Below are 12471 nucleotides of genomic sequence, written 5' to 3' on the forward strand. Positions count from 1 at the left end.
TCTGTGTGAATTCTCCAATGCTGAAGTTGAACTGAAAGGTTGACAGAATGTAGTATGAATGTAAGAATAGTTTGAATGTTGAAGACTTTGAACTTCGGGAAAACCGGGATTTTTTAAAGTTCTTAAACCAACATGCTTTTTTGTCCTGACTCAGAGGAATGTTTTGACAGTGGAACGGTTGAAATGGGTTGAACAATGTGAAAGGAGTCATCGCACTAAAGAAGGTTGGAAATAAGGTTAGAAAAAAACGGGAATTCCTGTAAATTTGTTGAATGTGGAAAACTGGTTGTTTGAATTTCCAGGATGAATTGAATGTGTTGAAGGTAGAATGGTTTGAAACATGTGGGAATTGTGGAAATTTGAAACATGGATAATTCGTTTTGAATGGGGAAAATGTCCCTAAAAACCGGGAATTCCAGAAAATCCAGGAATTTCTTTTAATAAGTGTTGAAAGGGAGCACACAATTCCTGAACACACTGAATATTTTGAAGTTGGAACGGTTTGAATCAGATGAAAAATGTGGGAGTTCTGGAACTTTTATTTTATTCCTTTCAATGGGAATTTCATGGAAATTTTGGAGAATTTCGGGGAAAGCAGGAATTTTTTGGGACATGCTAAAAAATGTGAATGTTCTGAATGAGTTGAAATGGTTGGTGTTGGAATTTTTCAAATCGGTTTAGAAATGTTGAAGTCGTAACATTTTTAATTGAGAAATGGTTTTATGGAATTTCTTTAATTTCGGGAACACTGGAAATTTTTCCAATTCAAAAACAGCTTTGTTTTCTGTCCTGATTAAAAGGATTGATTTGACGGTGGAACGGTTAAGGTGGGTTGAAAAATGTTGTAATTTCAATTTCCAGAATTAGTGGAATATGTTGAATTGTTTGAATCGGTTGAAAAATGTGTAAATGGTGTCATTTTGAAAAAAAGCTCATTCATTTTAGAGAGGACCTCCCATTGGCTCCATTGCAAGTGGACTTTTATTTACATTTATGAGTAAGAATTAGGGCTGGGCGATATATGGAATATACTCCATATATCGAGACAACCGTAATATGTCAAGTATGTAAGGCTGGGCGATACGACTAAAAAATGTATCACGATATAACTGTTTCATACCAGTCGATATTGATAATTATTGATATAAAAAAAACCCAACTGTTTTAAATAAAGACCAGGAGAAAAAAGGCTGAAATTAAATACTTTTATTTTAAATTTAACCTTTAACCTTTCAAACGATGTCAGCATTATAAATGAAAATACTGGTCGATGTGCAAAATATTGACATTAAACAAATGCTTAATCTAACAAAATGTGCAAAGTATTGTAATTAAGAAATTAGTAGTGTACAACTCAGGCTTTGAAGCCATATTGGTAACGATATATGCAAATAAATAACAGTCAAATTAAGTAAGCAGAAACAAACATGTCTTACAGAATATTGTAAACATCGGAATAAACTTGCGTCTGAACATCTGTGACAAAACAAACCTTTTACCCTCTTCAGTCATTTATGGAATAATCAAACCAACTTCAGCATATAAAAAAAATAACTCAAGCAACTACTCAACCATCGCTTCACTTTGTATTTACAATTTCCTCTTGTGCTGCCGTACTCATATTCCCATTTCGTTTCACTCCTCGTGGTCAGCTAGACGTTGTTGCTTTTTTTTATTTCCTGTTAGCATTTCCCAGAATGCCTTGCGGTTCAGGCTCAGCCGTGATAGGTCGAGAGGCCAAAGCCTTTCTTCTGCCTACACCTCCCAAAGTGCCGTGCGGTTCCAGCTGGGCCTTACTTCCTATTTTTTTTCTAACAGAACTCAATGAAATTATCGAACGTTCTATCGACCCCATTTTCTATTGATAGTGATCACATGTCTATCGCGATATATATTGTTATTGTTTTATCGCCCAGCCCGCAAAGTATGTGGCAAAAGTGTTGCTACAAAAAGTAGCAGCACCGCTAATGTGTAGCATCATTTGAAAAGTCACCCGCTAAAGAATGAGGAGTCCTTGAAACTCTGCATGTCAACATCTCAGTTTGGTGCCACACCCACAAAATGCCCAAGCAACCATTTCCACATCAACCCCATATTAAAAAATTGGTCAACAACAGAAGGAGATAACGTCCGTAGGAACCTACCACATAGCGAAGGACATACACTATTTGATTTCCTATTATGCAGCCCATTTTTATTTGACACCTATTGAAATAGCTTGTGTGACATCATGCAGAAAAGTGCACTTTATTTGTTTTAAACTATTGTAGTGGCCTTCTGTACACAAAGTGCACTGTAATTTAGTGTTGTTTTGATGTCATATTAGTGACATCATGCAGAAAAGTGCACTTTATTTGTTTTAAACTATTGTAGTGGCCTTCAGTACACAAAGAGCACTGTAATTTAGTGTTGTTTTGATGTCATCTTAGTGACATCATGCACAAAAGTGCACTCATAGCTTGTTTTGAAATGTCTCTGACAATCTTGCACTTTCTGTTTGGAAATGACATGAATGTTTGTGCCACTGTTTAATAACTGTTTAATAAATACACTTTTGCTAATTTGACTTAGTTGTGGTTTCCCTCTCTGCATGAAAGTTTAAAAGTAGCATATATGAATGCAGTATGAAGAAGAATGTTTGAATGTAGACACATAGAATCATCATACTGCTGTGATTATATGCATCAAGTGTTCATTCAAGGCTAAGGCAAAATATCCACATATATATGCTGTATCGTGATGTGGACTAAAAATATTGAGATATTATTAAAAGGCCATATCGCCCAGCCCAGTTAGAATGTGATTTTTTTTGTGTGAATATATCAACCGTTGTGTCTTTCATAATAATTGTGAAAAATAGAAAAAAAAACCCAAAAAGTGCAGTTCACCTCTAAATTCCAGTGATTATATTCAAGACTTGAAATGTATGAGCATGAAGTGATGAAGCCTACTTGGATGAGAGGACAAAGGTCTTGTAAGACAAAGTGAAGAGTCCAGTTGTGATGGATTGAATGCCCTGAGAATAAAATGTTGTGCTTACTTGGACTGTGATGAAGCTGTGAGGACTCAGGTGGTTTGTCTTCATGCTCTTCAGTCTTCACAGAGACAACAGTCAGTGGAAACTTGCTGACATCAGCCTCCTCCTGCCCTACAGGACACTCTCCCTCCTGACTCATCCACACTTCCTCCTCTTCCTCTTTAATGTGGGGGGGCTGTGGATTCTCCTCTTCCTCTTTAATGTGAGGGGGCTGCTGGACATCTGTTGGGTAAATAAGTAAATAAGATAAAGAGAGAATAGAAATAGTTTTGAACTGACACTGTTAACACAATGACATTATTTGTGTTCTTTTGTGTGTTGTGTTAAAAGTGTGTAGCAAAACAACCAATAAAAACACAGGAAATACCTCCTTTTTTCCTAAAATTAATTCAAAAGTGGTACAGTGAGTACAAAAACAGACTTGGAAATTTAATGAGGGGCAATTTGAAAAGTTTTTATAAGTACGAGGCAGCATTGATTGAAGCACTCTTAACTTCACTGATGTAAAGTGGATAGATATTGTTTTGTGTATACGGTCTATGACACCTAAACTTTATCTGTAAACTTAACCATATTATTTTAATGCCATAGTTATTACTATAACTAAAATATCCTGGAAATTCAAAAAATCTAATTCCAAAATCACTGCAATAAAATTCATGGTATGTTTTTGTGATCATGCAAAATATTTTTTGGTGGTCATTTTGTTGCCTGGGCCAAAAGGAACTTTCACAAAAACATGTTTTACTATGTGCTGTTTTATGGACTATCTCCATCAACAATTCCTCTTTAGGAATTGGAGACCATCTACGACAAGCTGAAGGAAAGTCAGTCACCTTAATAATTCAAGTTTTGACTACTTTAGTTATTGAAAATAATTGTTTATGTTCACTTATTGATACTTGTAAGTCAGATTTAGGAAGTGAAATTATAACTTTAATTAGATTTGTTTACAGTATAAAATGTATTTAGTGACTGTGTGAGTTTTATGTAAACATGTTGATACAGGTTTACTTCTTGGGGACTGGAACACAGATATGTCCTGAAAGGATGCACCCATTTTTAAAACCTTCACTAAGCTGTGCCACCAACATTGTCTCACTTAGCTCATTAAGCACACTACCAGGGTGAGTGAGTCCTTTTAAACCTTCATAGACCTCCTTGTTACTTCTGACCAGTCTCAGATCACCACGAGTGGAACTACTGTATTAGGCTTAAGTGATCATTCCATCATTTTCTGTACCCATGAAGAACAGAACCGAGGCTAACGGCCACAAAACAAGAGAAGCTAGAATCCTCAAGACCTAGACTAGCAAGGCTTTCAATGACAAACTGCCGAAATAAGACTTGCCTCGGTACCTGCAAGTACACAGGTCTTTGGGTCAATTCCTAACCTCAGAAAAGTAGATAACTTCACACTCAAAGTGGGTGACAATATTATAACAAACAAAAATGAGATTACCTATCTTGGTTGCATCGTAGAGACTAATCTCTCCAGTGAAAAAATGACTACTAAGGTAGTCAAAGAATAAACCAATTAATTCTGTTCTTACTAGTGTTGTCCCGATACCAATATTATAGTACCGGGACCTATACCAAAATGTATTTCGATACTTTTCAATACTTCTCTAAATAAATGGGACCACAAAAAAGTACATTATTGGCTTTATTTTAACAAAAAATCTTAGGGTACATTAAACATATGATTCTTATTCAAAGTTTTTCCTAAATAAAATAGTAAACATACTAGACAACTCACCCCAATAGTGATGAAGTGCTTCGAGAGGATAGTCATGTCACACATCAAGAAGACCATCCCAGACACACTGGACCCTCTACAGCAGGGGTCACCAACCTTTTTGAAACCAAGAGCTACTTCTTGGGTACTGATCAATGCGAAGGGCTTCCAGTTTGATACATTCTTAAATAAATTGCCAGAAATAGCCAATTTGCTCAAATTACCTTAAATAAATAAATCTATATATATAAAAAATGGGTATTTCCATCCATCCATTTTCTACCGCTTATTCCCTTTTGGGGTTGCGGGGGGCGCTGGCGCTTATCTCAGCTACAATCGGGCGGAAGGCGGGGTGCACCCTGGACAAGTCGCCACCTCATCGCAGGGCCAACACAATTTCTGTCTGTCATTTTGTCGTAAATGTTTTTTCTTTTTACGGATTTTTTTTTTTGTAGAGAATAAATGATGAAAAAAAAACTTAATTGAACAGTTTAAAAGAGGAGAAAACACGAAAAAAATTAAAATAAAATTTTTAAAAATAGTTTATCTTTAAAATTCAAAATTCAACCGAAAAAAATGAAGAGAAAAACTAGCTAATTTGAATCTTTTTGAAAAAATTAAAAAAAATAATTTATGGAACATCATTAGTAATTTTTCCTGATTAATATTAATTTTTGAATTTTGATGACATGTTTTCAATAGGTTAAAATCCAATCTGCACTTTGTTAGAATATATAATAAATTGGACCAAGCGATATTTCTAACAAAGACAAATCATTATTTCTTCTAAATCTTCCATAACAAAAATTTTAAAAGTAATTCAAAATACTTTGAAATAAGATTTAAATTTGATTCTACAGATTTTGTAGATTTGCCAGAATAATTTCTTAGAATTTTAATCATAATAAGTTTGAAGAAATATTTCACTAATATACTTTGTCGAAAAAACAGAAGCTAAAATGAAGAATTATATTAAAATGTATTTATTATTCCTTACAATAAAAATAAAAAAATACTTGAACATTGATTTAAATTTACAGGAAAGAAACCGCCTTCCGCCCGATTGTAGCTGAGATAGGCGCCAGCGCCCCCCGCGACCCCGAAAGGGAATAAGCGGTAGAAAAATGGATGGATGGATGGAAGAGGAAGGTATTGAAAAGGTAAAAAGGTGAATGTGTTTAAAAATCCTAAAATCAATTTTAAGGTTGTATATTTTCTCAAAAAATTGTCTTTCTGAGAGTTATAAGAAGCAAAGTAAAAAAAATAAATGAATGTATTTAAACAAGTGAATACCAAGTCTTTAAAATATTTTCTTGGATTTTCAAATTCTGTTTGAGTTTTGTCTCTCTTAGAATTAAAAAGGTCAAGCAAAGCGAGACCAGCTTGCTAGTAAATAAATACAATTTAAAGAATAGAGGCAGCTCACTGGTAAGTGCTGCTATTTGAGCTATTTTTCGAAAAGGCCAGCGGGCGATTCATCTGGTCCTAACAGGCGACCTGGTGCCCGTGGGCACCGCGTTGGTGACCCCTGCTCTACAGTTTGCCTACCGGCAGAACCGGTCCACTGAGGTTGCAGTCAACCCCGTCATCCACACCACCCTCACCCACGTAGAGGGCAAGGACACCTATGCCAGGCTATTATTCATCGACTACAGCTCTGCTTTTAACACGGTCATCCCACAAAAACTCACTGCTAAACTCCTCACTGTTGGTCTGACACCAACTCTCTGTGACTGGGTCCTGAACTTTCTCACAAACCGGCCCCAGTCAGTCAGTATCGGCAACCAGACATCAGGCACAAAGGTTCTAAGCATTGGGACCCCCCAAGGCTGCGTGCTGAGCCCCCTATTGTACACCCTCTTCACACACGACTGTGTGGCCTCCCAGAACAACACCACTATCATCAAGTTAGCAGATGATACTACGGTCGTCGGACTGATCACCGGGGGATCTGAGGCAGTGTACAGAAGGGAGGTAGCGGAACTGGTGGCCTGGTGTCAGGATAATAATCTCTTCTTGAACACAGACAAGACCAAGGAGATGATTATTGACCCATGGAGAAGGAGTGCACAGTACACACCTCTGTACATAGGGGGGACAAAGGTGGACAGGGTGAAAACCTGTAAATTCCCCGGGACCCACATCAGCGAGGACCTCACCTGGGGACACAACACCCAACAAACAATAAAGAAAGCCCAGCAGTGACTGTACTTCCTAAGAAGGCTGAGAAAATTTGGCATGCCACCCAAAATTCTCAGCAACTTCTATAGAAGTACGGTTGAGAGTGTCCTTACCAGCTCAATCACGGTCTGGTATGGAAACTGCACTGCTAAAGACAGGAAGGCACTCCAGCGAGTGATTAAAACTGCTCAGTACATATCAGGAGCAGCCTTCCCCTCACTACAGGACATGTAGTCTACCAGGGCCACCAGGAGAGCACACATCATCATCAAGGACAGTACACAGTCTCTTAAGCCTCCTACCATCAGGCAGACCATATAGGAGCCTGAAATCCAGGACTACCAGACTGACAAACAGTTTCTTCCCACAGGCCATCAGGCTTGTGAATGCTAACTTTTGAATGCTAGCTCCCTCCAACTCCCCGTTTTTACTTTTGTCTTTTTGAACAAAAGACAGCTACCTTGACCACCCCCTAACTGTGAACCATCACTGTAGACACGTTTCACCGTTGATCACTAAAGACACTTTAACTGCTGCTGTGACCCAAGGTCACCTCCATATTTATACTGTTGACTGTCAATCAGAATGTGCAATAATGTTATGTTACTTACTGTGCCTTGTATATACATTTTTATTTTTTATTTTTAGCTAAGTACCGTGTGACTTGTTGAAGGGTGGACTAGCAAAGTAAGATTTTCATTGTACGGCAAACTGTGTGTTTAACTGTGCATATGACAATAAACAATCTTGAATCAAAAAGTGATTTGATGTAATATTTTGATATTTACACATCGCATATTTACACACACGCATTTTACTAGAATACCCTTATGAGCATTACATATATCAATATCAAGTACCTACTGTACTGTTTACTTGTTGAAATACCCTTTTTAGAGCAAATATCTACCCAAATGGCCACTTTGTTGCTGCCAAAAATGTATTTTAAGTAATATTTTGATATTGACACATCTCATCTCTGCATATTTTACTAGAATACTCTTATGGACATTACATATATATATAAAGTACCTACTGTACTGTATACTTGTAGAAATACCTTTTACAAAGCTAAAATATACCAAAACAACCACTCTGCTGCTGCCAAAATTTGATTTCAAGTAATATTTTGATACTGACAAATCTCATCTCTGCATAGTTTACTAAAATACCCTTATGAGCATTACATGTATCAAAATCAAGTACCTACTGTACCGTTTACTTGTTGAAATACCATTTTTAGAGCAAATATCTACCCAAATGGCCACTTTACTGCTGCCAAAAATGTATTTTAAGTAATATTTTGATACTGACACATCTCATCTCTGCATATTTTACTAAATACTCTTATGGGCATGACATATATATAAATCAATTACCTACTGTATACTTGTAGAAATACCCTTTACAAAGCTAAAATATACCAAAACAACCACTTTACTGCTGCCAAAAATTGATTTCAAGTAATATTTTGATATTTACACATCTCATCTCGGCATATTGCACTGGAATACCCTTATGGGCATTACACATGTATAAACCTAGTACCTACTGTACTGTTTACTTGTTGAAATACCCCATTTAGAGCTAAAAACTACCCAATTTGCTACTTTACTGCGACCAATAATCGATTCCAGATAATATCAACAATAATAACAAAATTGTCAGAATAATTGTATATAAGTTATAAAACAACTTTGTGTTCCATTGAATTCAGGTCCCCTGCGAGAAGACCAAAACTGTCTTTCATCTTATCAAACAAAAGGCTTGTAAAACTCCACTATCTGCGATGGGATGCAACATGGAGGTGTCGGTTTCTTTGATCTATTGACAGCCACAGGAGACCTTTTCTTGACCCGAGAGCTACAAAGCGGAGAGGGAGCAGACCTGACGCAGCACAAGGCACCTTTTCTTTTAACGGTTTATGATCGAGTGCGACAGCCATTTACGACCCCCCTCCCTTTAGAAACATCTGAAGCTATGTAATCAGAAAAGCCCCAAAGGAAAGAGGACGCGTGGAACTCCCTCGTCAGAGCGTGGTGGGAAACTGTACGAAGTTGCAGCCAAGACGTTTCTCCTCATGAGCTAAATTGAATCCTGTCTGTGTTTGATTTCTTTGCTCCTTGTCTTGTTTAATAGATGTCATCGGCAAAAATGTCAAAGCATATCTCTGAAACACAATATTATACCTTCTGAAAACGATAGCAAGAATATACCTACAAATTTCAGAAAACGTCACGAGCAAACACTTTGTTTAAAAAGTTTTTACTGCCTTTTTAGCCCTTTCCTCATCACAGCCACCCCCTCGTCTTCTCCCCCCCAGCCATGGTTGCAACCCCCTATTCCTCCACCAGACATTAGTCATCTTTGTGGACCAGGTCAGAGGTCAACTGAGGAAGCTGCATCCTAGAAACTATCTGGTGCGCACCAGAATCTATCTAGTGTGCACTATGTAATATTTAAGTACAGTCTTTTATTTTCCAATCAATTCATTTTGTAACATGAATTGATTAACGTGGACCCCGACTTAAACAAGTTGAAAAACTTATTTGGGTGTTCAATTGTACGGAATATGTACCGAACTGTGCAATCTACTAATAAAAGTATCAATCAATCATTCAATCAATTCCTACATGCAAACACAGTGTTACTGTTCAAACTGTGTGTAATGCAACAGTATTTAAAATTATTAAATATACTCGTTAAATAATGTGTCCTCCTTGTTTTTAATGAATAATTAAGGCCTACTATGCTACTGTATTTTAATGCTGTTCATGATGGTGGTACTTGGAAATCCAAGTATTTTCTGAGGTGGTACTTGGTTAAAAAAGTTTGACAACTACTGACGTAATGACATTGTAAACTAAATTGGCAGACACCTTTTTGTTTTACCTAAACGGCGTCTGCTCATACATCGCGCTTCCAACGAGATCCCGTCACCCCCCGAGTAAAAAGGTTCCACAACTGTTCACGTTTTACCATCTCATCTTATTTTCCATCATGTGAATGTTTGAAGTGGAACTAAATATGATCTCTGAGAGGGGTACACATTATTACCAAAGCAGGGCCCCCGTCCACATATACCAGCGTTTCTCAAAGTGTGGGGCGGGCCCCACCTGTGGGGAATAGAGACATGACAGGTGGGGCGCGAGGAACGGGAGGGAATTTCACTTAAAAACATTTTTTCATTATTATATTCTTGCGGCGGCAATGACCAAGAAGAGCGCGGAGTTGGAATATAATTACAACACTTTATGTACATATTTATATCATATTTACATAATATGTAACTACAAGCTCCATTCACAGACAGAGTCCCACTGCTTTTATGAGCGGTCAAGCGAGTCAAAAGCCGAAAATGTTTTTTTATTTTTTATTTGTGGCGGCCGTAATTCTTTCGTGGCGAGCCGCCACAAATAAATGAATGTGTGGGAAACCCTGACATGAATGTTACTTGATGTTCAATACATTTGAAAATGTTAAGCTTGGCATTAGTGAATTATATTTATATAGCGCTTTTCTCTAGTGACACACATAGTGAAACCCAATATCTAAGTTACATTTAAACCAGTGTGGGTGGCACTGGGAGCAGGTGGGTAAAGTGTCTTGCCCAAGGACACAACGGCAGTGACTAGGATGGCGGAAGCGGGAATCGAACCTGCAACCCTCAAGTTGCTGGCACGGCTGCTCTACCAACCGAGCTATGCCGCCCCATTAGCGTTCTGTTGTGGCGATGGGGGCAGGTGGGGCTTGAAAACTCCCCCTTGTCCAAAGTGGGGGATGACAAAAAAAGTTTGAGAACCACTGACATATACAATACTACTACATATCTGATGAAAAACAACATTATTTTAGTTTTTTTAATTATAAGTGTGCCAAATCACCTCTATTTGGACATTATCTAATGCAGGGGTGTCCAAAGTGCGGCCCGGGGGCCATTTGCGGCCCGCAGCTAATCGTTTACCGACCCGCCACACATTCTGCAAAAATTGCAAAATTGATAGTATAGCAAAAATTCAAAAACACATTTAAAAAAAGTGGAATGAGGTGAAATATAATGAGAAAACGTGGCAATGTTGACACAAAGCTGCCATGCAGGCAGTTTTTTTTTTCCTTGTGTCTTTATTTGTTTTTTTTTCCATGTTTTATGTAGAAAAATATTGCATATGTTGTGTGGTTGCCATATAAAAAGATCAAAATTCGGACAAAAGAACATAAAATAAACAAAATAATAGTTCAAACTTAAAATCGACAGATATATCCGAAGTTTATCTTTATATTTAAGTGTTAAAAGTAAAAAAAAAAAATCTAATAAAAATGAATCACTTTATGAGTGGGGAACCTTTCGGATCTCAAATATATTTAGTAGGATTTTATTTAACTTTTCACTGTGATTACTCAAAAATATTAAATAATTAAAATCAATGATGTCCTGCATTATTGATCTTTGAGGGCTTGAATTGCTAAATAAAGGAACTCTCCTGAAGGAATCAATAAAGTACTATCTATCTATCTAAATACTGCATATTTCAGTTTTACGATGAAAAAACAAGTTGTCTTTGACTGAAAAGGCACAAAACCTTATTTGTTTTACTTTATATCAACCTCAAGTTGATATAGAGATTTACTGTAAGCATTAAATAAAAAAATAATAATAATAATTTGACCTTTTTTTTAACATTTTAGTGATTGAGACCCTCTATGCTCCGCAGGAGCCCAAAGTATTGAAAAAAAATCCATATATTTTGTTATGGTTTGAAAATGAAAATTATCAAAATGGCCCCTACATGCTTACATTTTTCCGTGTTCGGCCCTCTGTGGAAAAAGTTTGGACACCCCTGATCTAATGGAAATGACTGCTGCAAACACGTCATGTTCATGATGAAATATAAAGTTAGTAAAAATGTGAGAGTAAGAAGTAAACAAACCTGTTCTGTGTAACACAACTTGAGGTTTCTTGAAAACAGCTTCCAATAGTTGACGTAGTCTCTCGTTCTCTTCTTTTGTCCGAGAAAGTTCCTCTTTGTACTCTGCTATCGTTCTTTCACACATTTTCACACAACAAAGTTCTTCCTCATACTTTGCTATCGTTCTTTCGCACATTTTCACACAATCACAACACTTTACACTCACACTTGATCTTAACTAAGCGATGTGTTGATCAAATCCGCGTCTCTTTGTTAGCGGCTAACAAGCTAAGCTAACTAGCATGCTAAGCTAATTGGCGCACTCAAACAACTATCAAGCTAAGCGGGCCTAATAATCTCCAAATTTGGCTGAGACGAGTGGAGTTTACCCTGACACGGAAGATGAATAAAGTGTAGTTAGTAGCGATGTGAGGAGATGTGCCGAGGCTTAGAAGCGTGTGTGGAGAAAAGGAGGACTTTGCCGCAAAGCGCATGTCTTCCAAGCATGCGTCCGTAGGGGCGGGGCCAAAGAGTCATAGTTGTGATGTTTTGGGCTAGGGAGTATAAGAACTACACTACCCAGCATGCAACAGTAGTGACGAGCATGC

At 37.3% G+C, this 12471-nt stretch overlaps 1 protein-coding gene across 3 annotated transcripts in view; it reads right to left on the bottom strand.

Annotated features, from left to right (window-relative positions):
- The window catches only part of LOC133547390 (gastrula zinc finger protein XlCGF57.1-like), a 32799-nt gene extending 20417 nt beyond the window's left edge, over positions 1 to 12382 (bottom strand). For 2 of the 3 annotated variants that reach the window (XM_061893073.1, XM_061893070.1), the window contains exons 1-2: positions 11885 to 12382; positions 3041 to 3259 (exon numbers count right to left, since the gene is read on the bottom strand). In XM_061893073.1, coding sequence (XP_061749057.1) covers positions 3041 to 3259; positions 11885 to 12059 — 394 coding nt within the window. In that variant the 5' untranslated portion in view covers positions 12060 to 12382. The remainder of the gene's footprint in view (positions 1 to 3040; positions 3260 to 11884) is intronic. The other variant, XM_061893072.1, reaches the window with a different exon arrangement.
- Positions 12383 to 12471: the final 89 nt, after the last annotated feature.

This window comes from Nerophis ophidion, unplaced genomic scaffold (genome assembly GCF_033978795.1).
Source record: "Nerophis ophidion isolate RoL-2023_Sa unplaced genomic scaffold, RoL_Noph_v1.0 HiC_scaffold_94, whole genome shotgun sequence".
Classification (NCBI taxonomy): Eukaryota; Metazoa; Chordata; class Actinopteri; order Syngnathiformes; family Syngnathidae; genus Nerophis; species Nerophis ophidion.